Source organism: Crinia signifera, chromosome 6 (genome assembly GCF_055691185.1).
Source record: "Crinia signifera chromosome 6, ASM5569118v1, whole genome shotgun sequence".
In the NCBI taxonomy this organism is placed as follows: Eukaryota; Metazoa; Chordata; class Amphibia; order Anura; family Myobatrachidae; genus Crinia; species Crinia signifera.
Genome location: NC_139222.1, coordinates 95,152,087 through 95,177,918, shown reverse-complemented (window position 1 = coordinate 95,177,918; position 25,832 = coordinate 95,152,087). Strand labels below are relative to the sequence as shown.

Below are 25,832 nucleotides of genomic sequence, written 5' to 3'. Positions count from 1 at the left end.
TTTCCTGCACACTATTAAATTGAGCTCTACGCAATTACCATTGTACAGAATGTGCAGGTAATTAAGTGACATGTTTCCATTGAGTTTTTAACCCATTATTTGGCAGCTGGACAGATTTTATTTGCTCTCCTGGCTAACTACAAAGTTCTAAAGAAAATAAAGACTATTCTAATTAAGTTCAAGAAAAAAAAAAAAATGTATGTTTACAGCTCATTTTACATACCCAACCTTCTGTTCCTCGCCATGTCTACCACTTCCGTGTCACCCCTGTCTGTCTAACCCTCCCCTTTACAACGTAAGCTCTCATGAGCAGGGCCCTCTCTCCTCATGTGCATATGTGTGTGTGTGTGTGTGTTGTGTGTGTGCGCTCCTGTTTTCAGCCCCCTACTTCCGCTGCCTCTTCTCCCGGCAGTGTGACATTTTCTGGTCGCTGATGAAAACGGAAAACACTGAGCAATACGATTGCTGAGCAATATATTGCCAGCGATCATATTGGTCCGTTTCCACACAGCTTAATTTGTTATCTTTTGAGCTCATTTGTGTATTGTTAGGAAAAGCGCAACCTTTGGGGCACCATATAAATAAACGAGAATAATAATAAATATTAAATATGTACAGTATATGATAATGGATACAAAGCGTAGGTTGTCATACAGTAGCTATGGCAAGTGTGATGCAAATATAGCCACACTGTCCTAGCCTAAAAAGTCTGTTCATAAGTACTTAAGATATACATCAGGACTATTGCATAATAGCTAGCATCACCATTTTTAAGTGCCCGTACCATACTTGTAGATGTATAGATAGAATAGTCATATTCATTGTAGCTGCAACCAGTTGCGGTGTGATCCGCTTTTCACGCGCGAGTAGATTTGCATCAGCAATCCATAGGCAACAATGAATGCTGCTACATCTGTTAGGGCAGTCTTCCGTACACCTTTTCCATAGTGGACGTGTTTTACACATTAATGACCATACTGTAGATGCATATAGATTTCCCATTATACAGTACATACAGAGATCGTGTTTGTTGTACATTGGAAAATATATATTTTACAATTACTTTCGGGCAATGTGTGAAACCCCAGAACCGAAAACTACTCCTTAGGATGGGACTACTTTACACAAGGCTAGAAATAAGAGAATGCATTAGATCATATTCTTTAACCAAGGGAAGCCATGCAGAGACAAAGGTACTTGTTCCCTCCTGCCATAATTAACAGATATGACAATGAAGCAGTTGCAGAGTAGTAATTACTTTACTCTGTATTCCTGCAAATGTGCAGAGCTGTATGTAATATCAGTATGTGCTTGGTCTACTAAATGCCGTCATTTTACAAAGTGTAAAAGATATGCTTCCTAACAGGTCTATACCCTTGTGTGCTGGTCAGGTTGGGGTGCATTCACGTGACTATGCTTTTATGTAACTTTGTCCATGACACCCCTTCTTAACCTGGTTCCAAATCTCAGGTGTGAATGTAATCAGAATGTGTCCGACTCTGCAGTCTCACACGTACGTTTGCCCATTTTCTGAGCATGCCCAGAGCAAAGCCACAGAAGATAAGCAACAGAAATGGTGGTGCCTTCATTGCTACAGTAAAACCTCAGCGTGACCTCATGCTGAGGTGGTCAGGACCCACAGTTTCAGAACCGCTGCTCTAAATCATCCACTACTGGATTTACACATGGGTAACCATCCAACAGCCACATTCATTCTCCCATAGTGGCCATGTGTTAAAATGCCAAAAAACTAGTCACACAACACTGCAGTATTAGAGACATATGCTACAATCAGATAAATCAACTTTTGACAGAAATAGAAACAAAAAATGTGATAGTCACATTTGCCCAGTTGTGTGATGTAAAACAAATACTTAACACTGAAATATGTTGTATCGTTGAGCTGCACACATCACCTTGGACCACCTTCCTCCATACATTACCAGGTGTCAGGTTTATACTAGTTCTTTGATTGGGGCCCACAAATCTGATTTGACAACAACAAAAGCCTGTCATGCGTTGCCTCAGGAAAAGAAAAAACAAGGGCCGGATTAAATGCAACATGGACTGGAAATGATGAAGGGGGCCTATGAGGAGAAGCTGTGACTAGTGCTAAGTTGACGTGGCCAAAGCCATATGGGTGTGTACACCTCAACCCGATCAGCAATTTTGTGAGGGCAATAGGAAAAAATTACGATTGAGAATAATCCGTAACACCATGGCTCATCATGATGCTGTCGGACAATGGACCTAATAAATGTTTATACTACTTGCATACAGGTCAGAACGTGCTAGAAATAACACAGCAGAGAGCGGGACCCCAGGCAGGAAAGAGGAACAGCATGAGTTTTGAAAGGTACAGGGTGCTATAGAAACTACTATTATGTGGCCTGGAGATGTAGTCTGCTGCATAATATAGAATCTATCACTGCATCTTTAGGGTGAAAACAGAGTTGGTACTTGTGTATTATCACGGCGGCCGATTTTACTACGTACGCAAACGTAGTGAAATCGCATCGCATGGCATTATTGTATGGCATGCGATTTTACTTGTTATAATGGCATTTAATGTACTTTACCATTAAATGACATGTCATTTATTTACGCCCCTCCTCCCACTCAGTATCCACGTCATCACGAAGCGTGGCGAGTGCAGCGAGCCCCGCGAGGAGCGGTGGAACGCGTCCGCCCGACCTTTTCATACCCCCACTATCCACGTCGAGCTGATTATATATAGTGTGGCGAGCGGACACTTATTATGTTTCATGTATTACGCGTGCGCTCGCCACACTATATAAAATCAACTCCAATCCGACGTGGATAATGGGGGTATAAAAAGGTCGGGCGGACGCGTTCTGACGCCGCTCGCCATGCTTCGGGATGACGTGGATAGTGGGGGGGGGGGCCTAAATAAATGACATTAAATGTAATTTAATTGTATAGCACATCAAATGCCATTATTATACAGTATGTCCGAATCGGAACCGATATCTGATCGCATCGCATGCCATACAATAATGGCATGCAATGCGATTTTTTATCGGACCCTATTTTTGTAATGTATTCACTGACAAGAGAGCAGTGAAAAAATTACATAGGAAAATCGCAACGCATGCCATACAATAATGGCATGCGATGCAATGCGATTTCACTACCCTGAATAGCTCACTACGCAAATGCCATAGTGGGCGCCATGATACACAAGTACCACAGATTTTGAACACAAAAATGTTTAATTCTAAAAGCGGACATACAGTATATAAACTTAGGTCAGCTGGCACTCAGTAATAATAGAAACCACATGAAAGTACCTTCTCTGCTGGCCACTACTTAACAAGAACAAGGTAGCCCACCTAAGCCTACATGGCATAATAAGGTCATAAAGGACGAACCTGCTTGTCTCCAATGAGGCTTCAGCATTATGTACTTTACATGTACAATGGAATAAACCCAGATTACCAGCACTATTTACAGATGTATTTTAGAACTGAGCAAGTGTTTGATAAAAGGGTTGTGTAGTTCGCAAAGTATTTAATCTTATCCTATGTATACTGAACTAAATTCATCATAAGCTGTAGGATCTACATACGATCAGCTTGATCCCCACAAGTTCCAGCACTGTTGTCAGTAACCCTCCATCTCCCGGGAACACCAGCCTGGCTCTGAACAGGCACAGGAAGTGCGCTCCTTCAGACACAGTTCTACCAAATGTATCGGCTTATCTCCCGAAGACCAAAATCTTGGATACAATTCTCAAAAGGAACTATTCCATTTCCAGAATCAATTTAACATTTAACCAAGTAAATTCAGAGAGTAAAAAAATCAAACTATTTTCCATTTAAAAAAAAACCACAAGACTTAAATATACCCATACACAATAGAGTCTTCTCTGCGGGGAGAAGTCACCCACAAACCCAGTTGAACTGCATGGGAACCGTAGAGGCAGCAGGACTATACAACATATGCAGACCCAGCTAAGCCTGCCAGAGACAATGAGGTATATCGATATATCTATAGTGCAGCCCATCTTCAGGCTGCAATGCGATGAACATGATGAACTGCATCGTGTGGGACCTGCAGAGATTTTGACACTTTCCATCCGATTTCTCCCAGGAATCGGATGAAATGAGCCCAAATGGCAGTGGAATCGCCAGAGTATATGGGCACCTTTAGATCTAGGATGTTTCTTTTAGAAACTCTTCTTGGTCATATAGGTACAGGTAGAAGACATGTATCAGCTTTACATAAAAACCACTAACAAAAAAAAGAAAAATAAATAAATAAAGGAATTTATTTTAAAATATTTGATTAACAAATATCACAAAAAATAGGGGAATGTTTAACTGAAGCAGAAATGGTTACACATTATGTTGACAGGGAAACTGAACTGATAAAAGGTACAACACTCTTCTAATATAAAACGGTGTACAGCAGCTGCCTATTGTTTTCTCAAAACTCATTATTAAAACGTATATCCACCCACACACTCATTTATACTTATCAGCTCCCCTCCGCCCAACCAGCAGAACCATTAGATCCACTGCCAAGAAATTCACCCCCCAGCACTGTAAGAGATTCTTGTCCCCTGGAAATAACTGAAGCAAGGGTGGTTACCCAAGCAAATGAATAGACCAGATGGCATTCAAAAGATGATGCAGTACCACCGCAACTCTAACCGCAGATGGAAGTGGGTATAGGGTCATTGGTACCAGTAGTTTCCATCCCCATACACATTTACGTGCTTTCAGTGGCGTTGGAAAGCTGTAGCAAAAACATGACTGGTAACGCCAGTGGGTAACCAGGATAAGGCATAATGCAAACAGCGCTACTGTACATACAGACTTTAACACAGAGCACGTCCAATCACTGCTTTTGTTACATATTGGTGCAGCTGTTTGGATTACAACTAGTCTTAACTTGTTATCTGAATAAAAAAAAAAGATAGGCAGCCTAATGAGAATAAACTTCAAAGTCAGCACTCTCCATACATTTCTTACTTAAAGCCAAAGGTCATACACCTTTCCCACAGGCTTCAAAAAGTAGGACATACAGGACAAACTTTTCATCAGTAAGGGGCAAACATGAGACTCTGGTTTGCCCTGGTTATTAATGAGATTACTACTGTTGCTCCCTGCTTTCTGCCATATTTCTTTCAAAACATAATACAGGCATATTTTCTACTCATACACAGCACATTAAACACAGTAAGAGAAGAGATCATATCTGCGGTGTTCAGCCAAGGCCACGATGCTTTCACGCCATCAACACACATCACATACAGTGCCACATATAAATCTTGTATATGTCTGTATACTTACACGTATACATTTACATATACTTCTTTTCAACCCATATCCTGGAATTCTTATTTCCTTACCAGTGTCTGTGAGTGTGGCAAACAATGCAAGCATCAAGGGAAATTCTCAGAAGCATTCTGAAGTGAAATATTCTGTGCATTAAAGTCTACCGTAGGACTTTGTGCCCTATTAAAAAAGGTACTATTTTATTATGTTACAGTTCACTGTCCCTTTCAAAACACAGTCATATTCAGGTTTAATGTGATCATTTGTTGCAATTTATGTAAATGCCTAGCACAAACCAGCCAGGAGGCTGCGTCCTTAATAACATTGTAAACCCTTCAGAATTTATAGATTACATATGATGAAATCAAGGCATGTCAATGAAATTATGTGTGTAACCATACACACATTAATATATATATGCCAACATATATATGTTATATATACGCCAACATATATATGTTATATATACGAAGTCGCACTGCACGCTGTAATACCTATTATGCCTACACACGGCCGTGTGATTTCCTCTCCCGATTGTAGGCACGTAACCCCCTCCTCTCTTGCTCTAAATTGTTACTTTCTGATACACTATATCTGTCATAAATCTGCTATCATCTAAACAGAGAATTTCTGCGCCCATCAATTCTTTCATGTGGAAAATTTAAAACTGATTCTAAACACCAAGGTTACCCAGCAAACAAACTCAGCATAAATTAATAGTAAGTCGTGAAACTCGCTGAGGAAAAGCTATTAGCAGCGACAGCTGAAGTTATTTTTGAACTCAGAAATATATCTTTTTCACATCCTTTATTTAAGGTTTTTTTTTCCCTCATTCTGTTCTTCTGTGATGCCAGTGTAAAGCTGGGCTCCATTCCAGGCCAGGAAACAATCCTTCACAATATACTTTCAAAAATAAAGGTTCTTAGATGGATTTTCAAACGTTACACTGAATCATATAGCGTTTAACTGTAGCAAGGAGTCAGCTTCTGCGGCCTGATAATGGTTAAATCCAGCTACAGGTGTTATATCCTTAATAACAATACTACACATGTATTTAAAATAAAAAATAAAAATGCATTGGTAATGAAGCATTTCGACAATTAGTAATGGGAAGATCTTTCCTATAGCTGAAACGGTGAAAAATGTATTGATTAACCGAAAGGTCTTCTATAAATAAAAATAGGATTACAGCCATGATCACAGAGGTGAAACACTGATGTGGTTTTGGAGAAGGACGAGTAAAAATTCATTGTAATTACATTTTTACATCCTGCTGAAAATCACTAGTCAAGTACAGAGTACATAGATGAGTACATGCATCAGTACCTATGTACACACACATAAATGGAGGTCACCAACCCAGTACTTTAGGAACTTATTCCTTCAAAGATTTTTAGTGTACTACATGTGCTCTGAAGCCATAACTAACGTTTATAAATTATCTAGAAATCACACATTTCCTGATGGTTCCTCATTAACATAACAGTTTGGGATAGCGAATTGAAAGGTATATTAAAGAAAACTGCAGGTACAACATTTGCATTAAAGTTGCTAAGAGTGATTTAACTCCTGTTACTTTCAGATGTAAAAAGTGATCCTTTATCTGCCAGTGTAACAGAACCTGTCACTTTCTGCTGCACAAAACAGGATGCAAGAGTTAATTCCCATCTATGCCCCAATAAAACGCACATGCATTTGTATCAAGATGGCTCCAACATAGCTGCATAAGGCAGTTACACATCTATCATTTACTAATCCACTGTAAGTGGCCTATCTCTTCTCGCTAAAGTGTTTAGCTTTACAATTCATAATCTGACTAAGAGGGTAATACTCCGCTCTTGATACTGAAGATTGATAGATGAAAAAAAAAAAAAAATCAATAGCTGACTTAAAACAGATTTGCTATAGAGCTGTCTTATTCAATCATTGGTCACATTGAAATGATTTGGCCATATATGACTTACTGCAATCTAGAAGGGAACATTTGGAAGTGCACCATCAATTTTCCCACACAAAATTGAACGAGAATACGCAATCCTGTTGATGGAGTGATTGTGTGAAGTAAGGCCTCTCTGTTTAGGTACAAGTTTATCAGATGCTCTCTGACCTTATTTATTGTGCAAGGAGAAAAAAAAAAAATCTGGGGCAAAACAGTCAACAGTCTAAACCAGGCAATAAGTGTCCCTCTAGCTCATGCAAGACTACGCATCCCAGAATGCCCTGCCACACATTTGCTATCAGAACATGCTAAAACAGTGGCAGGGCATGCTGGGATGTATAGTTCAACAGCTGCTAGAGGGGAACTAATTGCCTACCCCTAGTTTAAATGGTTGATAAAAACTGTCCATAGGCCAGAAAGACATCCTCTGGGCCTAAAGTACTGTACACAGCCAAGATGAAGAGAGCCATTCGTCTTATGAGCCTAATCTTTACCAGGTAACACATCTGTTGACCTCACAGAAAAAAAAACATTAAAAATAACCCATTCCAGATTGTTCCTCAAAATAACAATTCTGTGAACGATCCAAACTGAAAATTTATCCCCAGATTAAAATCTGCCTTTCCTAGAACACCACTGTCAGTGTGCTCATTCAACAGGTCAATAACCCATTGTTTGAACATAAGCTTTTTTCTGTAGCATTTTTCAATGATAAACAAATGTGGTGGCTTCACATAAAACAAGATGGATATGTAGGAGTTGAAATTAGTCAGCTGGATAATGAAGCGATGCACTTCCTGTAAAAGCTCAGCACTGAGCATCCTGTATGAGAAACACTTCACACCAATCAAGCACAGCCACGATAGAAATTGGCATTAGCTTAAGGCGGCACATCTGAGTTCAGGTGGGAGTGGGGAGGCCTGGCATGCAGCTAGAACACAGGATACAATAAAAACATTGTAAACATGTTTCAAGTAGGATTGATCTGTATACGTGCACATAAATACTAGTTCCAAAAGTGCACTACTGTATGTACAGGACAAATCTACCGCCTGGTACCCAAATCACTATGTATCGAAGTTTCACCCGAAATAGAAATACAGAAATATTTGATTGCCGTATAGGTTTATGTTTGCAAAGGCTAGTGTGGGAAATCAGTAGTACCACGAAAACCTCAGTTAGATAGACAAACCAAGTCACCTATATAAATCACCGTTGCAAATCTAATTTGCCATCTTTTAACAGCAGCCAATGAGTGTGTTACATGATATGTGTGTCTCTAATTAATTTTTGTTTGTTTATTAACATTTTCTGGACAAAAAAAATGATTCTGGTTCTAATTCGGGGGAGGGGGTAGATTGGCTCAGTAACCCACATTCCCGCAATGTAAAAAAATGACATATATAATGAATGTGTTATGGTATAGCATTTTCTGTAATAATATTGTGAATAAATGTACTATAGTCTATAATTAATACCCTGCCGCTTATGTATATGCACTTTATAAAACCGTCGGCCCCGTCTTCCTCTGCAGATAGAAATAGATTACGGCTTATAATGGCACAGAGCAGTATTCTGTGTGTTAATGAAGGCATCTTAATTATAATGTGTCTGGTTATATGCAGTGTACACTTCCCATCACAAGACATATTGCAGGTACATTATGTTTCACTGCACCCACCAACCCCACCGATGAATGACAATAATCACTATTCCCACTGGAATGGGAAAGGAAGTTGCAATGTATAAGCATGATATCTCCTGGCAGTTAGGGGGTTAATACATAACTCTCCCCCAGACATGAAGTTGTCCCCCTTTTTTTTTTTTCCTTTTCTTCCTTGAAAGTACCTCATAAAATATTCACAGCATGAACACTGTGATTTTAGCTGTGTGGTGTTTGCATCAATTTACTTCAGTGGAATAAAACTAGCCCACTGCGTGAATATATTTGCATGCGTTTGTGTAATCCTGAAATTATAGGCTTTAGGTTTTCCTGACGTCACTGTAAACAGGGATCATTTGGGCTTTGAAAAGGTAGCAGCTGTAATATTCTTCTGGGAGGGACAAAAAATAGAACACTTGATATTAGCATATTATAATGTTAAAATGTTCAATTGTCAAAGCTTTAAAAAAAAAAAATGAAATAAAAATGACCGAAAAGATCAAGTGATCACAACACGTTCAACGCGTTAAGATGTCGTATTTTTTCCCCTGTACGAAGTCCGCCGCCATTGTAATTAAAACCACAAGATCTAATTATAGGGTGCTCTCTACATTTCTCACAACATCAATTAAAGGACAATATAAAAAGGTCTAATTTACACCATTCCGGCGTAGAACCTCGCTAACCATCGACGTAAATGTCTTGCTTCTTACACCGTTTGCTCAAACCTTTAGATTACTCATTAATCAAATGACAAACTTGCTTCTTCCAACCCTGTTACTACGGGCAGCTAGGCACTCCATTTAAATTTGTAACCAAGTTAACGACAATAATGTCCGTTCAACCTTCCTATGTGTTTGTCATTTATTACCTGGTCATTTAATTCAAACTTTTCCGCACAAAACAAATACGTCTGTTTAATAAAAAGAAAGCAACATATGCTCTCAAAAGATAATAAGTAAAATATTTAAACCTGTTTGGAAACAATAAAACATTGTCAATGCTGTTTCTTATTAAACGTGTTTGTTTACACTGTGAAATAAATCTTTGCTATGTGTCTGTAAACAGCCCACTCTGCTCTCAATTCAGTTATTGTAAAACATGTTTTATCCAAATACTATGATAACAGACTAGAATAACGAGAACAGAGGGACAGTCGTAAGCAAAGATTTTGTAATCCATCAATAAATAACAATACGAACATAAAAAAAACAGGTCAAGTTACTTTAGAATTGGCTGGTGACGACCAAGAAGTGGTTCTGCAATTCACCCCGGCTGCCCGCTGCATACCTGAAACAGTATTCCTTTATCCTGGGAAAATAAGGCATCAAACCGTAAAACTCATCTTTTGTTGTGCAATTAACGACACAGCCATGTTTCCTCCAGCCTGCTAATTAAAACCAAGTTGCAAAGAGCTTTTTGAACCACAGCAGAAAGAAAAATCAAACACGCCAGGATGTATCCACTTTACAATTCCCCCATTAAAATAACATGATCAGCATAGACAGTTTGCTACCAACTTTTTGAATGGTTACAAGATGGGTAGGTTCAAAATATAGGACATTACAGTTTTCTTTATTCAGAAATATCCGATATTACTGATCTGGTGTGACGGAAAGATTTCTATAGGTTTTGGGCAGTCACAAAAATGCAACCTCTTACTCCTGCGGCCTTGAAAATTATGATTATTTTTGCCAATAAGATTTCGATCGTAGAACCATTGTGGAATTGTATTAACAGATCTGCGCTTGCTGAAAACTCCTTCCATATATATACGCACGTTTTTGAATTACGTTTCCAAGTACTGTATAGTTTATAAATAATTCTAAGTAACAGTATAGGCCTGAGGCTGAAACGAACAGATTATGGCACTAAAAATAAATCCGTGAAAACATGACACCCCCAAAAAAGTGTCTTAAAAATAGGTTATAACAAAAAAAACACATTGTTTTGGAAACTATAATAGCAAATTTCTATTTAAGGGATTTTAGTGAGGACAAAAAGACTACAGAAATCACATACACAGACACACAAAACTGACACCCACATAAAACAGACAAACAACGTAATAATTGTACGGGTCTGGATGAGAGAATCTAGAGGGCAGAGCTTGCGTCAATGCCTCTCCAGTTACCATGGCAAATAATGTATTGATACCTATCAAGAATAAAGAGATCAAACACTGCCACATGACAGGTGATCAATCATGTGTCAAATCAAAGATGGCAATCATCTGGAAAGCTGAATTTCCAGTGGGTGCGGCGGGCAGGCAACACACACACACACCAACAAAATAAAAATAAATAAAATGACTCCCACATAGGACTTCCCAGCAGCGACCAGAGCAGGGGAGAAGAGGAATAGAGCAATGAACTGTCTTCATGGGAAACTGTAAGGGATTTGCTGCTCTCTGTTCCTATCTGTGTGTGATAGGCAGCTTCCAACTCCTCATCTAACTTGCAGGACTCAGAGTCAGAAGCAAGTGCCCAGTATATAGGGTATCATAATAATACTATTATATACTACTACTAATAATAATAAAAAAAAGATTTTTGCTCATCAGGAGCAAACCCAATCTCTGTAAAATCAAATGTGTTTCCCTGAGTGAGTGTCAGTCACACAGCAAAGTGACTATACACAAATCACATTTATTATAGATACACTAATGCAAACAGGACAGTGTCAGATGCATGCAGCCAACACAGGGCACCCTCCTCCCTGCTGTCACCCGTCTCCCCCCAAACACACACACACATATGGGCTGCAAAGTTACAAAGTCCTGGGAGAAAGTTGGAAAGTTGCAGGGCAGGGGCAGCAGGGGGCTGTATGGGTCCTGCACCATCAGGGAGGGCAGGGTTGGGGGTAGGAGAGGGTGGGGGGGTCTGGGCAGATGGGTGTCATATGGTGGGTGCCAACCAGAGCCCTTACCTGCTGCCCGTTTTGGTGCCTGCTGCTTCCTCCTGGGCATCTCTCGTCTGTCTCCTGCCAATGTCTCCTCTTCAGTCCAGATCGCAGCGAGTAATTGGGGGAAGCAGAAGGAATACGAGAGGGGAGAGTGTGCGTCCTCCCCGGGTTCTCCCCCTGCTGCAGCTGGCGCCGCTGCTCTCCGCTGTTCCTGGATGGATGTGGGAGCTCCTCAGCGTCCTGATCAGCAGCCAGCATGGGAGTGAGCTGGGCAGGGAGAGCTCGCACTACACACACTGATGATGATGATGGTTGTGGTGGCGGCACAGGAGGAGGAGGAGGATGGGAGGAGGGAGACCCCCTCTCCCGGGTGCGGCGGTGCCGGGGGCGGGCGGGCAGGGTGAGCGGAGTGTTGCCAGCCGGGCACGGTGAGAGCCGGGAGAGAAGCCGCCGCCTCGGTCACAGTCACACACACAGGCAGCAGCAGCAGCAGCCACAGGCGGGGGAGGCGATGCCAGCGATCATCGATCTACAGAACAAACTGAACATTAGGAAACTCCTCCTCCGCGCCCTGGTGACAGCGGGAGGACCCCGGGCAGCAGCCGCCGAGCATCACCGCTGGGAGCCTGCGCCCTGCTGCTGCTGATAGCACAGAGGACCTGCTCCCGCCGGGGACTGAGGGGTTAACGACATATTAACCCTTAGCTGCCCCCGCCCGGCTGCATACACTGGCTGCCACGGGGTCACTCCTGCCGGGTGAGGGAGAGGTCAGGTCCCACCCCGCAGGGATCATCCCCAATAGCAGTGCTCACTACAGTGGTGGGCGCTGTTGCTGCTGGCACAGGTAGGGTTACATGTTCTACACCTGCTCAGGTTGTCACATACACACATAGATATTGTATATACATATACACATGCATACAAGGAGAGGGGCAACTTTTTACAGCAGCTGGGGAATGTTTTAGGGTGCATAATGTGGTGACCTGCATGGCTGGCTTCTGGTTGTAAGCAATATTCACATTTGGGGGGGGGGGGGGGGGGGGGGGGGGGGGGGGGGGGGGGGGGGGGGGGGGGGGGGGGGGGGGGGGGGGGGGGGGGGGGGGGTTGGCACAGCCCTCTGTGAGCAAAGGTAGCAGCTGTCGGTACACGGTCGTCAGGTCAACAAACTAAGGTCCACATACGTTGGGTGGACCTCTGAAGGTTGACACATGCATTAGGTCGACATTGAGAGGGTCAACAGTCAAAAGGTCGACATGGGTTTTTCACCTGTTTTATTTTTTATTTTATTTTTTTAGCTGGCATGTGCAGACAGGCTGTATTTCATGCCCTACAATTCACTAGGATGTGGAGGGAGAATAGAATGGTGTGCCCGACGCATGGGGAGCACACCAAGCCATGCAAGGGGACACGGTAAACCGATACGGTGTCCATTTAGACTGTGTTTCGACATTTGTGACCAAAAAACGTGAAAAAGCCATGTCAACCTTTTGACTGTTGACCTTCTGTCTGTGTCGACATTAGGCCTGTCAATCTTCAGTGGTCGACCCAATGTATGTCGACCTTTGTTTGGTCAACCTAATGACCCTTGCCCTCAGCTGTCTGGGTGTTACATCTATGCACGGTAATGTAACCTGAACAGGGCCACAGTGGTGGCACTAGGGGGACCCTACATGGGTGTCACCCACCAAGATGTGACACCAAAGTGCAGGCTACTGCTTAGTGATGGGAGACGGGTGCTGCACTATAACGTTAAGTACAACATCTGGCTCCTGTCAGTGTGTAGGAGCCACCACTTGCAGCCACAGCACTCCCCAGGGGCAGCCGGCCAGCCGCACCTTCCAGACTCCTTTAGTGACAAATCCTCATCGCCTATAGCACGGGGAAAGATTTTAATGATTGCAATGGGTGTTATAATGGCAAGTAAAGCCCCTGCAGGCAGCACATGCAGTCTCAAACACAGAAGTCCAGTAACTGGCAGACACGGCAAAGGATAGCTCAGATAAATGTATGGCCGGAGAAAGATAAAGTACTAACTTAACCAATCAGCTGCTAACTGCTGAACAGCTAGTTCTAGCCGTGTTTGAAAAACAAAAGGAGCTGGTTGGTCGGTAGTTTATCTCTCTTCCGCCTTTGATAAATTTAGAGCGCAATGTGCTTCAGCATGCATCGCTTACATATTTATTCAGGTATGCTTTCCTGACTATTGGGATTCCGACAGTCATTTCTTTGACATCAGAATACCGACTGTCAGTATTCTGGGAGGGGGGCAAGCGCATCGGCGCCCCTTGCAGGCTCGCAACCTGGTCTATTCTCCCTCTATGGGGGTAGTGGACCCCCACAAGGAAAATTAGCCTTTGGCAGTCGGGATCCTGACTGTCAGATGTTTCTCCATCGGAATCCCGACTTTTGGAGAGTCATCCAGCACCCATTTAATCACATATTTAGCTGGGTAAATACTCGAACAATGGGCCTTATTTTGGTTCATTCTTTCTGACAAAATCCTTCTTAGATGGGCAAAACCATGTGCACTGCAGGTGGGGCAGATGTAACATGTGCAGAGAGAATTAGATTTGGGTGGGGTTTTACTTCAAAGTGAGATCTATATTGCAGTGTAAAAATAAAGCAGCCAGTATTTTCCCTGCACAGAAACAAAATTACTCACCCAAATCTAATTCTCTCTGCACATGTTACATCTGCCCCCCTGCAGTGCACATGGTTTTGCTCATCTAAGAAGGATTTTGTCAGAAAGAATGAACCTAAAATAAGGCCCAATGTATCATGTACATCATATAATTTGTAGCCGCGAAAGACAGTGCGTGCCCAGCAACCGTTCTCTGGGTTGTCCCGTCTGAGGTGCTGCTCATCATCCCAGGGATGAGGACATGCACTTACATGTACTGATACATCACACACCATATGGTAGATCGTGCAGTGTGTAAAGCAATGTATCGTTACATCGCATTGCTCTCTGCTGGGACACACATTGTGTAGTGTGTACTGAACCTTGGAAGTCAACCTGGTAATTTGCTGATTTACGCAGGTTTTTCTTCAGTGTAAAAGGGTCAACCCGGGTTGCAAATCCCAGATCGCCGACCATGGTAAAAAGCAGGGTCAGCGACCTGGGAGGTAAGACCTGGGTTGACCCTTTTACACTGAAAAAAGTACTGGGTAGAACTGCTTCAACTGGTAATTTGAAGTTCAGTGTAAAAGGCGTTAATCACATATATTGGGTCATTAATTATCTCACATTATTATACAGAATTTTCTGCGCAGTGGAAAAAAAAATCATTCGATGTTGGATGACTGGATTTTCCACTATTCTCCGATCTGCGATATTTTCACAGCCTTGCACAGGACAGGATTTCCCTCTGGTAGGGCAGCGGCTATCTGATGGCAGGGCTCTGCAGGTTAGCAAAGAAGCGATCACGTCTGAATAACCCCCTATGTCAGGACTCTTAGGCAAAAAATGTAAACTCTTGCTTATGTCTACATTGATTTGGCAGGTAAGCAGTGCAAAGTTGTTTGTGCATTTGTAGGTACTTGTTTCCTAGCACGGCGCCAGCGATTTTGATTGTATCCATCGGCTCCGAAAAAAATCTGGTCGATCGCATCGCATGCGATTTTTACATTGGAACCAATGTAAAATGGTTCCTGAGACCCGATTTTACATTGGACCCAATGTTAAATTCCCCCCAGACCCCAATTTTCATTGTATACCCACCCTGATGGGTCAAATGTCCCCCCATTGTTAACGCCACCCCACGATGAACGCCAACCCGAAGCGTGGCGAGCGCAGCGAGCCCGCATGGGGTGGCGGTACGCGTCCTCTGACCTTTTCATACCCCCACTATCCATGTCGGCGTGGAGTTGATTTTATATAGTGTGGCGAGCCACCGAGCCCGAAGCGTGGCGAGCGCAGCGCATTACTTCACAGGTATTACGCGTCCACTCGCCATGCTTCGGGCTCGCCACACAATATAAAATCAACTCCACGCCGACGTGGATAGTGGGGGTATGAAAAGGTCGTAGGACGCGTACCGCTGCGCTCGCCACGCTTCGGGTTGGCATTAATCGTGGGGTGGCGTTAACAATGGGGGGGATTTCACATACAAATTACCCATCAGGGTGGGTATACAATCAACAATCGGTATGGTGGGCCATTTAACATTGTTCCCTATGTAAAATCGGGTACATCGCATTGGTCGCATTGTATGCCATTATAATGGCATACAATGGACCCGATTTTACATAGGAATTGAGTACAATACATACAATGTAAAATCGGGTCGGTCGGGTCCCATCGCATACTTAAGGTATGCGATGGGACCCGATGGGCGCCGTGCTAGGAAACAAGTACCCATTTATATTCTAGCCCTTCCTGAGTGCCCATAAAAAACCTTTGTACTGTATGCATGCACACATCTGCTATGGTAAAGTGCATATTCATTTAGCCGTGTTCACCTGTGTATATGGCCTAGTGCAGTTAAATGCAACTTAACACGACAAGCCACATGTTTTTTTCCTCTTCAGTTGACCGGGCAACTTTAAGGGCCCAGACTCCTTTCAGAACCCCTCTCCCTGCAGGTGCCCATTCATACACACTGCCTATATGGTCACATATTACAATGCGATCCTGGCCGGTAATATTCCACCCAGATCGCATTGAATATGTGATCCGTCATAAATATGTGATGGGGTGGGTGGCTGACTTCACATGGCATCAGCGCCCTCCCTGAATTCGCCCATCTTCGTCGGAAATAAAAGGCTGTCTACACTGACTTTTATTTGCGAACGGGGGAAAAAATAATTCGACCATCGAATGATTTTTCACTCGTGCAGCTGGAAACGAGGGGATGTGTAAGCGTACACATACAGTATCCCGGATACGGGATGGTGGGGGGGGGGGGGGGGGGGGGGCGGTCAGGCAATGTTTACCGGGCTGCAAACATACACAGCCTAGCAACCACGTCTGAATCAGGCCCCTTGTTCAGAACGGTACTTGTGTATTATCACGGCGTCCCCGATTTCCATCGCAGGGCATTGTACAACCACAAAATCGCATCTGGGTGCCTGTACAAATAAAAATCGGGTACAATCGATATGATACGATTGTACCCGATTTTTATTTGTACAGGCACCCAGATGCCTGATTCCTATGTTAAATGCCCCCCCAGACCCGATTTTAGATTGGACACCCACCCTGATGGGTAATGACTATGTTAAATGCCCCCCCCCCCCCCATTGTTAATGCCACCCCACTATCAACGCCAACCCGAAGTGTGGCGAGCCCGCGTGGGACCCTTTTCATACCCCCACTATCCACGTCGGCGTGGAGTTGATTTTATATAGTGTGGCGGGCGCAGCGAGCCCGAAACGTGGCGAGCGGACGCGTAATACTTGTGAAGTAATGCGCTGCGCTCGCCATGCTTCGGGCTCGGTGGCTCGCTACACTATATAAAATCAACTCCGCCGACGTGGATAGTGGAGGTATGAAAAGGTCGGAGGACGCTTAAAAATCGGGTCTGGGTGGGCATTTAACATGGAAATCGCGTTGCATCGCATGACATTATAATGGCATGCGATGCGACGCGATAATAACATTGTACACTCATCCCGGGGAAAGGCTCAAATCGGGTCCCATCGCATACCTTAATTAGTGGTATGCGATGGGCGCCGTGATAATACACAAGTAACTTCAGAACCACTGGTATAGCCCCCTAACGACTAATTGGGCACTTCAGTTACCTTATTTCGGTGAATTATTCCATGTGACTTTGTAGTGATATTCTGCAAATTGCAGAATAATGGGTTAATTGATGTGGGACAGGTTTATGGTGTTGTATTGATAAGACAGGTGTTTTTAGGCATGTAGGTAGAAGTTACAGGTGTATAACACATTTTTCACAGTGGCCCTGGTTAGGGACAAGGTCGTAGATCCGGGTCTGTGCCCTGAATAGTTTTCCTTCACACATACAGAAATCCCGGATTGATAGGATTTTATGTGTATGTGAAAGGGATATAACATGCATTTTTATGCACCCCTTATTAATCTATTGCATTTAATTTGTGGAAAAACAATATTATAAAAAAAAAAAACCCAGCATTGTTACATTTTGAAGGCCAAATCACCAAGTTTGCACTTTAGAGGTACAGGCTGATATTGTCATGTTTATCACAGCTAATATCAAAGGGGATACGGTCGGTTGGTCAACCTAAAGATGGTCGACACCACTAGGTTGACATACAGCAAGGTCGACAGGTGTCTTGGTCGACATGGCAAAATGTCGACACTAACATCAGGTCGACATGGTCTAGGTCGACATGGGGTTTTTCACTGTCTTTTTGAGCCAACAGGCGGTATTTCATGCCCTACCATCCACTAGGGTGTGGTGGGAGAATAAAGTAGTGTGCCAAGCGTAGCGAGGAACCGTGCCCGAAGGATGGCATGCGCAGCGAGCCATGCGAGGGGACGCGGTGCACTTAAAACTGTGTCCACTGTGTCGACGTTCGGGTAAAAAAAACAGTGAAAAACCCCATGTCGACCTTTTCACTGTCAACCTAGACAATGTTGACCTAATGATTGTGTCGACCTAATGACCTGTCGACCTTGTGCCATGTCTAGGTCGACACAAGCATTAGGTCGTCATGGGTAATGACTATGGGTAATGACCCATGTCGGCTCACTGTTGTTTGAGCCGACATGTGCCGACAGGCGGTATTTCATGCCCTAACATCCACTAGGGCGTGGTGGGAAAATAAAATAGTGTGCCCGAAGCATTTCGAGCGATGCGAGGGGATGCAGTGCACTTGAAACTGTGTCCATGTCGACATTTAGGTAAAAAAAACAGTGAAAAACGCCATGTCGACCTTTTGACTGTCGACCTTGTCCATGTTGACCTAATGCTTGTGTCAACCTAGACACATGTCGACCTAGACCCATGTTAACCTTGCTGCCTTTCAACCTAGTGGTGTCGACCCAATGCTTGTCGACCTAGTTGGTGTAGACCTAACAACCCACACCTTAATCCATACCCTATCAAAGATAGATACTGCACGACCACTTTTTGGAATTGAATTGTACAGTAACTGGGAGCGTAGCTGCGCTAGGTGAAATGACGGCGCAGTAGAGGTGTAAATATACAAGCCATGCTTTAATCTCACACTGTATCCAGGAATGTAAGAACTCAGTCGTCCCTCTTTTTCATGGCTGTGCCTGCTGCATTTCTGTTCAAAAATGTTTATCTGCAATTTTGTTTTTTTAATCCGGTATAGACGACTTGAGGCTTTATTCAAGCATTATAAAGGGATTTATGAAACCTTAAAATCATTTCACATTCCTAAACACATTCCCAGAACAAAGGAAATAAACATCCACAAGGTCACCAATAAATGTCAATTTACTTTTAAAGCAGTGTTCCCAGTTAGTCGGTCAGTTATCATTGGGCTGCTAGTTTCACCAAAGTAGAGCCCCAGCAGCTGTATGCTGAAACAGTTTTAATGGGACCAATTCTGTACTATCACCACTATACAATGGCGGAGGAGTGTGCTGGTATGGTTCTAACCAAAACAACCTGCTATCTCTGGTGCCCCAGACTGGCAACTTCACTGATTTGTTCTGTCACCGTGAGGTAAATGTAATAGGGTCCGAGATGCTGGACCTGTGGGACTCTGGGTGATCAAATATACAAGGACGTTAGAGGGACTGGCTCCTGACAAGGCCTGGCTGAGGGGTTCCAAGGTGAGGCTTAATTAGCATTTTGAATAAACAATTGTAATGACATCTGAATATAACACATGAAAATTTCCTGAAACAAATTACCTTCTTTTATAACTGTGATGTTCCCGGTAATGATGACTGATTGTATAAACAATAAATGACTTTTACATTGTAACATATGGCAGGTGGTGATGTGACTGAAAGTACAGCATGTCATTTCAGAAGTCACACAAGGACCCAGTCTGGGGTAATGAATTTCTGCTATTAACCCTGTTGGAGCCATTCCAGGAAGAGAATATTGCAGTTATCAGATTTTCAGTATTAACTCACCGCAAGCAGATAAGCAGAATATATTTCCTTTGCTCTATAAGGCAGCTCCACCAGGACACCACCTGGAAGGAAGATTATGGCATCATATTATAAACAGCTGCAACTTGAACTGTCTATTAAAACAGATTTACAATTGTCAGAACAAGGAGAAAAATGGGATCCGGATGATACGACAAACCTGTATGTAACATGGTCAAAAGGATAACATGTACAATGGTTGACACACATATTGCCAACACTTAAAAAAAATATATATATATATATTTTCATCATTTCCCATCCATGTGGACTACAAGTGAGAATAGTAACCTTGTCCAAAGTGTGACGAGGGGATGCGTTGTCAACATTTCACGTCAACTTTTTGACCCTTTCGATTCTGTTGGCATGTTGACCTAATTAGAGTCACGTAGTGGGGAATACAGGGGCGTTTTAAGAGGCCTGTGTGTAGCCTTGACATTTACGCTATTTACTTGCACATTTGCACAGGGCAGTTTTTGGTACTTGTTTAGTGTCACGGTGGCAGATAAATTGTATGCGATGCGATCGGTTGCGATTTGATGCGATTTTGTACCTGTTCATAACCCCACTACGCATGGAGTTGATTTTATATAGTGTGGTGAGCCACCGAGCCCAAAGCATTGCGAACCCCGCGAGGGGATGCGGATTACTTTACATGTATTCTGCATCCCCTTGCGGGGCTCGCTGTGCTCGGCACGGAATACATGTGAAGTAATCCGCATCCACTCGCCACACTATATAAAATCAACTCCATGGATAGTGGATAGTGGGGGTATGAACAGGTACAAAATCGCATTCAATCGCATCGCATACAATTTATCTGCCGCCATGAAACTAAACAAGTACCCAGTTTTTTTACTCCGCCGCTCACCCGCTTGCTGCTTCCACTCTCCTCGGCAGTCCTGGCACCTATACAATGTAGATGGTAGGCATCGGGATCAGTGTATGTTTTGGTATCGGCCTTGGTACTCCACAAGTGCATACCCCCCGCTTCAGCTGCAGCACATAGAAGCCAACTCATGGTCCCGGCGCCTGTACAATACAGATGACAGGCACCGGGACGGCACATGCAGTATTGACCTAGGTACTGCACTTAAGCATACCCCAGGTTCTTTGGCTGCAGCCCATAGAAGCCAAAGAGGCAGCCCGGAGGGAGGGAAAAACCTCCCAATGGCACTGCCTTGGGTACTTGCAGGTCGGACTGCCAATAGAAGTCACTGCCAGTCATATTGAAGCCAGTGTAGTCTCACGCACTGCATATGGCTTCACTAAAACAGAGCACAGTGATCAGTTTTACCTGGGGGAAGGTGGGCAGCCCATAGGTAGAAACCACCCACAATCAACTGCAAATTTGCAGATGAGCGATCAGGTCTAAATCATGCCCTACGTGTTGAAGTGGCTGCGCTAGTCATGATAATATGAGTACACATAATTATCGTTCACACAAACTTAAACATATGCACGATAATATCGTTAATGATATTGTTCTCTCTCATATTGTTTATGGCATCGTGTGTATGGGGCTTTAGAATATACAGTAGGACTATTCACCCAGTTGGAGTCATTTAGCAGATTCTCTTTATTATTTAGATTTTACTACCTATACTACTTATACTAGTATTGCTTGTATTCAGCATAGTTGTTGCTTGGCTGAATATTGCAAATATGGAGCCTTATTTGTAAAGAAATAGGTAAATAAATAATATTTACGATCTGCAAAGCTGAGCAATTATTAAACTTCTTTATATGCTACAAAATAAATATTGACACCTCAAAAACTCATGACAACCATTTTCATGACAACCATGTGTGTCGACATTTTCATTGTTGAATTTGTGCATGTCAACAATATCTACCTTTTCAATGTCACTCTAATAAATACAACTTTTTTTTTTTTTTTTTAACATCCAGCTCAAACATGGAGACAGTGGGCACAATTTAGGTTTGTTTGCTGGGATGCGAATTCGAAGCCCAGACGATAATCGGAGGACAGCACGTGCGAGCATAGACTCTGAACGCCTGTGCTCACAAGCCACTCACTGACAGCAGGCAGACATTTAGGGGAGCACCACCGCCGCTTCCTGAGAGTTATCTAGAAAATGTAGGCATTCTCTGGCTGTCGGAAAGTAGGGCCGATAACATCATCAGTGGCCTCCTCCCCATGGCCTACGCAGCGCAAGTGAGTCCTGGCTAACTCACTGCTGCGAGTGGGGGGGGGATCATTAGATTCCCATGTGCACGGCTGGGAGTGCGGGGGCGGCTACCTGCTTCCTTGGCTCCATATACTTGCAGCCCAGCAAGCAGGACTGACTTGCGCCCAGTATAAACATACTCCTTATAACATTGCTTCTGTAAGGCTTTACCACATGTTAAATAATTAGGGGAAAATTTACTAAGATTGAATGGGTACAAATGCACTCATTTTCACGAAAGGCAAGCTCATCTGTATTTGGCAATACAAATGAATAGACCGTCAGTAGAACTCGGCCGCAAATGGCCATAGTTCGATCAGATTCGTATGGCTAAGTTTGTCCTTCTTTTCCAAGCGCATTTTGATGAAGCATGCACGCATATTTGAGCCAGTCCTGATTTCTGAAAAACAAAATGAATTAGGTGCCCCCTTATTTTATAAACCATCCCTGGGCTCTTGAACCAGTGCAGGTTACAAAAATACAGGGGCCAAGATGAGTCCCCCTGTATTTTTTAAACCAGCACTGGGCACCAACAGCCAGCAGGGTACACTTTTTATACAAGGAACCGCAATCCTGGCAGTACACTGTGGCTGGTTAGCCCTGGACTGGATGGATCTCTAAGGGACTGGGGACCCCCCGGCCACCCTCAGCAGGGCTGAAGCCTGGGGGTATCCCTGGCACCAATGGGTGCTGCATTGAAGTGTAAAATATAGTAATAAAGTATAGGGCTTTGTTGTAAACAACAAGTCCCAGCAAGCCTTCCTGCATGCAGGGACTTGGCAAACCACAAATCCCAGCATGAGTGCATTAATGGGCCCACTGGGACTTGTAGTCCCACAACAGAACCATTACTTAAATAAACATATACACAAATTAAAGAACTTTATTATATACACCATCTATACATACTCGCCTATCTTAACATAGGTTTGGTCCTCTTTTCCAGTGGATATCCAAAACAGACCTGTGAACATTTATTTTTACTTGCCAGCTCCAGTGTAGATCGGTCCTCTTCTTTCCATGTAGGCATTCCATGGGTTTAAAAAAATGCTGGCCCACAACCAAGTGAAATGAGGAGCTGCATGTGTGTTTACACATGCGGCTCCTACTTGAGAATGAGGTGAATCTCAGTTACATCCACCACTGGGACTCCGCTCAGCCTATCAGAAACGAGCGCCAGAGGAACTCCATGTCTGATAGGCTGTTTCACATCTCCATAGATGTGCATGTTAAGAATTTAACATGTGCGTCTATGGCCAGTTCCCACCTTAGGATGCCTATGTTAAGACTTCAACATAGACTATCTATGGTGGGAACGGGCAAATCAGCCTGTCAACAAAGTCAATTGGGGTCACCAGCCTGTTTTTTTTTTATGTTTTAGACAGAGCCGCATTACACGGATCAGACTGATCCGTGCAATGCTTCAGGGTCATCCATATTTGGCTGCCGGAAAACTGCCGGAAAAAAGCCAAATATGAATGAGTTCATCAGAGAAAATATGAATCCTGAGAACTCGGCAGCCTAGTAAATTTGAGTTCTCAGGCCGTATATTTACAGTCAGTTGTGTCCCACTAATTTGATATACCCACCTGTGTTCCTGTGAGGAAATCCATAACACATGCTCTGTTGATGAGGCTTTAGGAAAGTGGAGAACCAGCGTGTAAGAGACTGATGTGAAGAGGTTAGGTTACAGCAGATATTTAGGAATAATAATTGCAGGGATCTTATAAACCCTTGTAAAATTTGCACTGCCGACATATTCCAATGTGCTTTACAATTGTGAATAAAACAGTAGTAAGACAAGACTGGGTAATAGACAAAAAAAGAGGTAAGAGGGCCCTGCTTGTAAGCATATAATCTATAGGGAAACAGGTGCTGATACACAAGGATAAGTGCCACATATATGTCCAGCCAGATTGCAGAGGATTTAGGTTAGCTGTATAATCTAGTCAGGAATGCTGGACTGGGGTCAGCAGGATGTGCAAGTGAAGTAACAACGTATTGTAATTGGGTACAATCAGGGCCGCCAAGAAAAATCCTGGGCCCCGGTACAACAACTTCCTGGGGCCCCCATGGACGGAGATCCCCGCACACTCTGCGGACCCGGTGTTACACCACTGCTTCCAAGGTGGATACACGTGCAAAAATTTACACTGTAATGTCTATTACACATGTCACACACCCATTACATATTATACCACATGCCATAATGCTCATTACACGTTATGCCACACACCGTAATGCTCATTGCATATTAAGAAGTTAACATGCTCTACCAGGAGTTAACATGCTCTGCCAGGGGTTAACATTCTGTGCCAGGGATTAACCTGTCTGCCCTGATTTACATGCTCTGCCAGGGGTTAACATGCTCTTTGCAAAGGATTTACACATACCCTCCAACATGGCCCATTTCATTAGGTACAAAATGCTCTGTTCCTGGACTTCCTTACCAGTGGCAATTACAGATGTGAGCCTGCAGCACAGTCCAATATTCAAAAGGGGGGGGTCACATATACTGCCACCCCAAGCATCACTGTCCTGGACACACTGTCAGTTGATGTGACCCCCCTCTTTGAATATTGGACTGTGCTGGAGTCCAACCTCTGTAACTACCACTGGCAGGGAAGTCCAGGAACAGAGCATTTTGTACCTAATGGAATGGGTCATGTTGGGGGTACTTGCCACCAAATAAAAAAAAAACCTTTGTGTCCAAACCAGGGCCCCCCTGACAGGCCTGGGCCCGGGTAAATTGTACCTGCTCCCCCCCTCTCTCGGCACCCCTGGGTACAATAGCTTATGTGGGTGGGTAAATGGAATTAAATGTTTACTATGTACTTTAATAAAATATATCTTTTTAGCACTAAAGCTCAATACACACTAGGTGAGAAAGTAAAAGATATCGCTCAGAAGGTCCCTCGCTACCCCCGTCAGTATCGGCAAGTGTGTATGCATTGCCTATTCCAGTGATGCGCCAGGTCCTCTCTGCCACTACCAATATCGCCGGGTACACCAGTACATTAGCTTTTTCTTTTGTGTCACTATTTTTCATCTACATCTCATAACAATGGGCATAAATGTCTAAAGTAAGGATGTGCACCGGCCACATTTATGACGGGAGGTATCAACTGAAATCGCCGCCCCTCGCCATGCCCCCGCCGCGATGCCAGCGCATATGTACTAACATATGCGTCTGGCATTGCGGTGTGGTGACGGAGGCCCCCCGCGATACCTGTACTGTCACCTACTGCTCCCCTACAGCCGGGACAGCTCAGCGTGGCTGTCCGCGGCACCTCCTTCTCCCCCCTGCAGCAGGAAGGACATCCGGCTGCGTTGCTAGGGGGAGGAGGGGTTTACCTTCCGGGGTCCAGGAGGACGTGCAGGAAGGTGAGCCAGAGAGACGGGAGTCGGTGGGGTTGCTACGGGTGGCGAAAAGAAACCCATAGGCTTCTATAGGGTATCGCCACCCTGACCGGCGGTATCGGTGCGGCCGGGGTTTAGTACATATGAAAATGCGGTAAAACGGGGGTTTTACAGCATTTTCATCTTAAAACATCTCAACCTTAGTGTTTCGTGAAACGTGTTTTGGGTCTGTATCTACTGCAGTGTTTTGGATCTGTTAAAAAACACCACCCTTCAGTGTTTCGGATTTGTATTGTTAAAAAGAAAAAACATAAAAATCGCTAAAATCACAAAATGTTTTTATTTTTTTCTACAATATTATTAATAAGTATTTCACTCATTTCCAGTCTATCCTGAACACCCCACA

At 43.6% G+C, this 25,832-nt stretch overlaps 1 protein-coding gene and 1 long non-coding RNA gene across 2 annotated transcripts in view; one reads left to right on the top strand and one right to left on the bottom strand.

The window, feature by feature from the left end:
• Positions 1–12,476, bottom strand: part of TSHZ2 (teashirt zinc finger homeobox 2) — a 152,774-nt gene extending 140,298 nt beyond the window's left edge. The window contains exon 1 of the mRNA XM_083146505.1: positions 11,834–12,476. Coding sequence (XP_083002631.1) covers positions 11,834–11,873 — 40 coding nt within the window. The 5' untranslated portion in view covers positions 11,874–12,476. The remainder of the gene's footprint in view (positions 1–11,833) is intronic.
• On the top strand, positions 12,251–20,061 carry LOC146007833 (uncharacterized). The gene is made up of 3 exons (XR_014444411.1): positions 12,251–12,653; positions 15,069–15,312; positions 19,712–20,061. It is a non-coding gene; the product is annotated as an uncharacterized LOC146007833 (long non-coding RNA).
• The last annotated feature ends 5,771 nt before the right edge of the window (positions 20,062–25,832 follow it).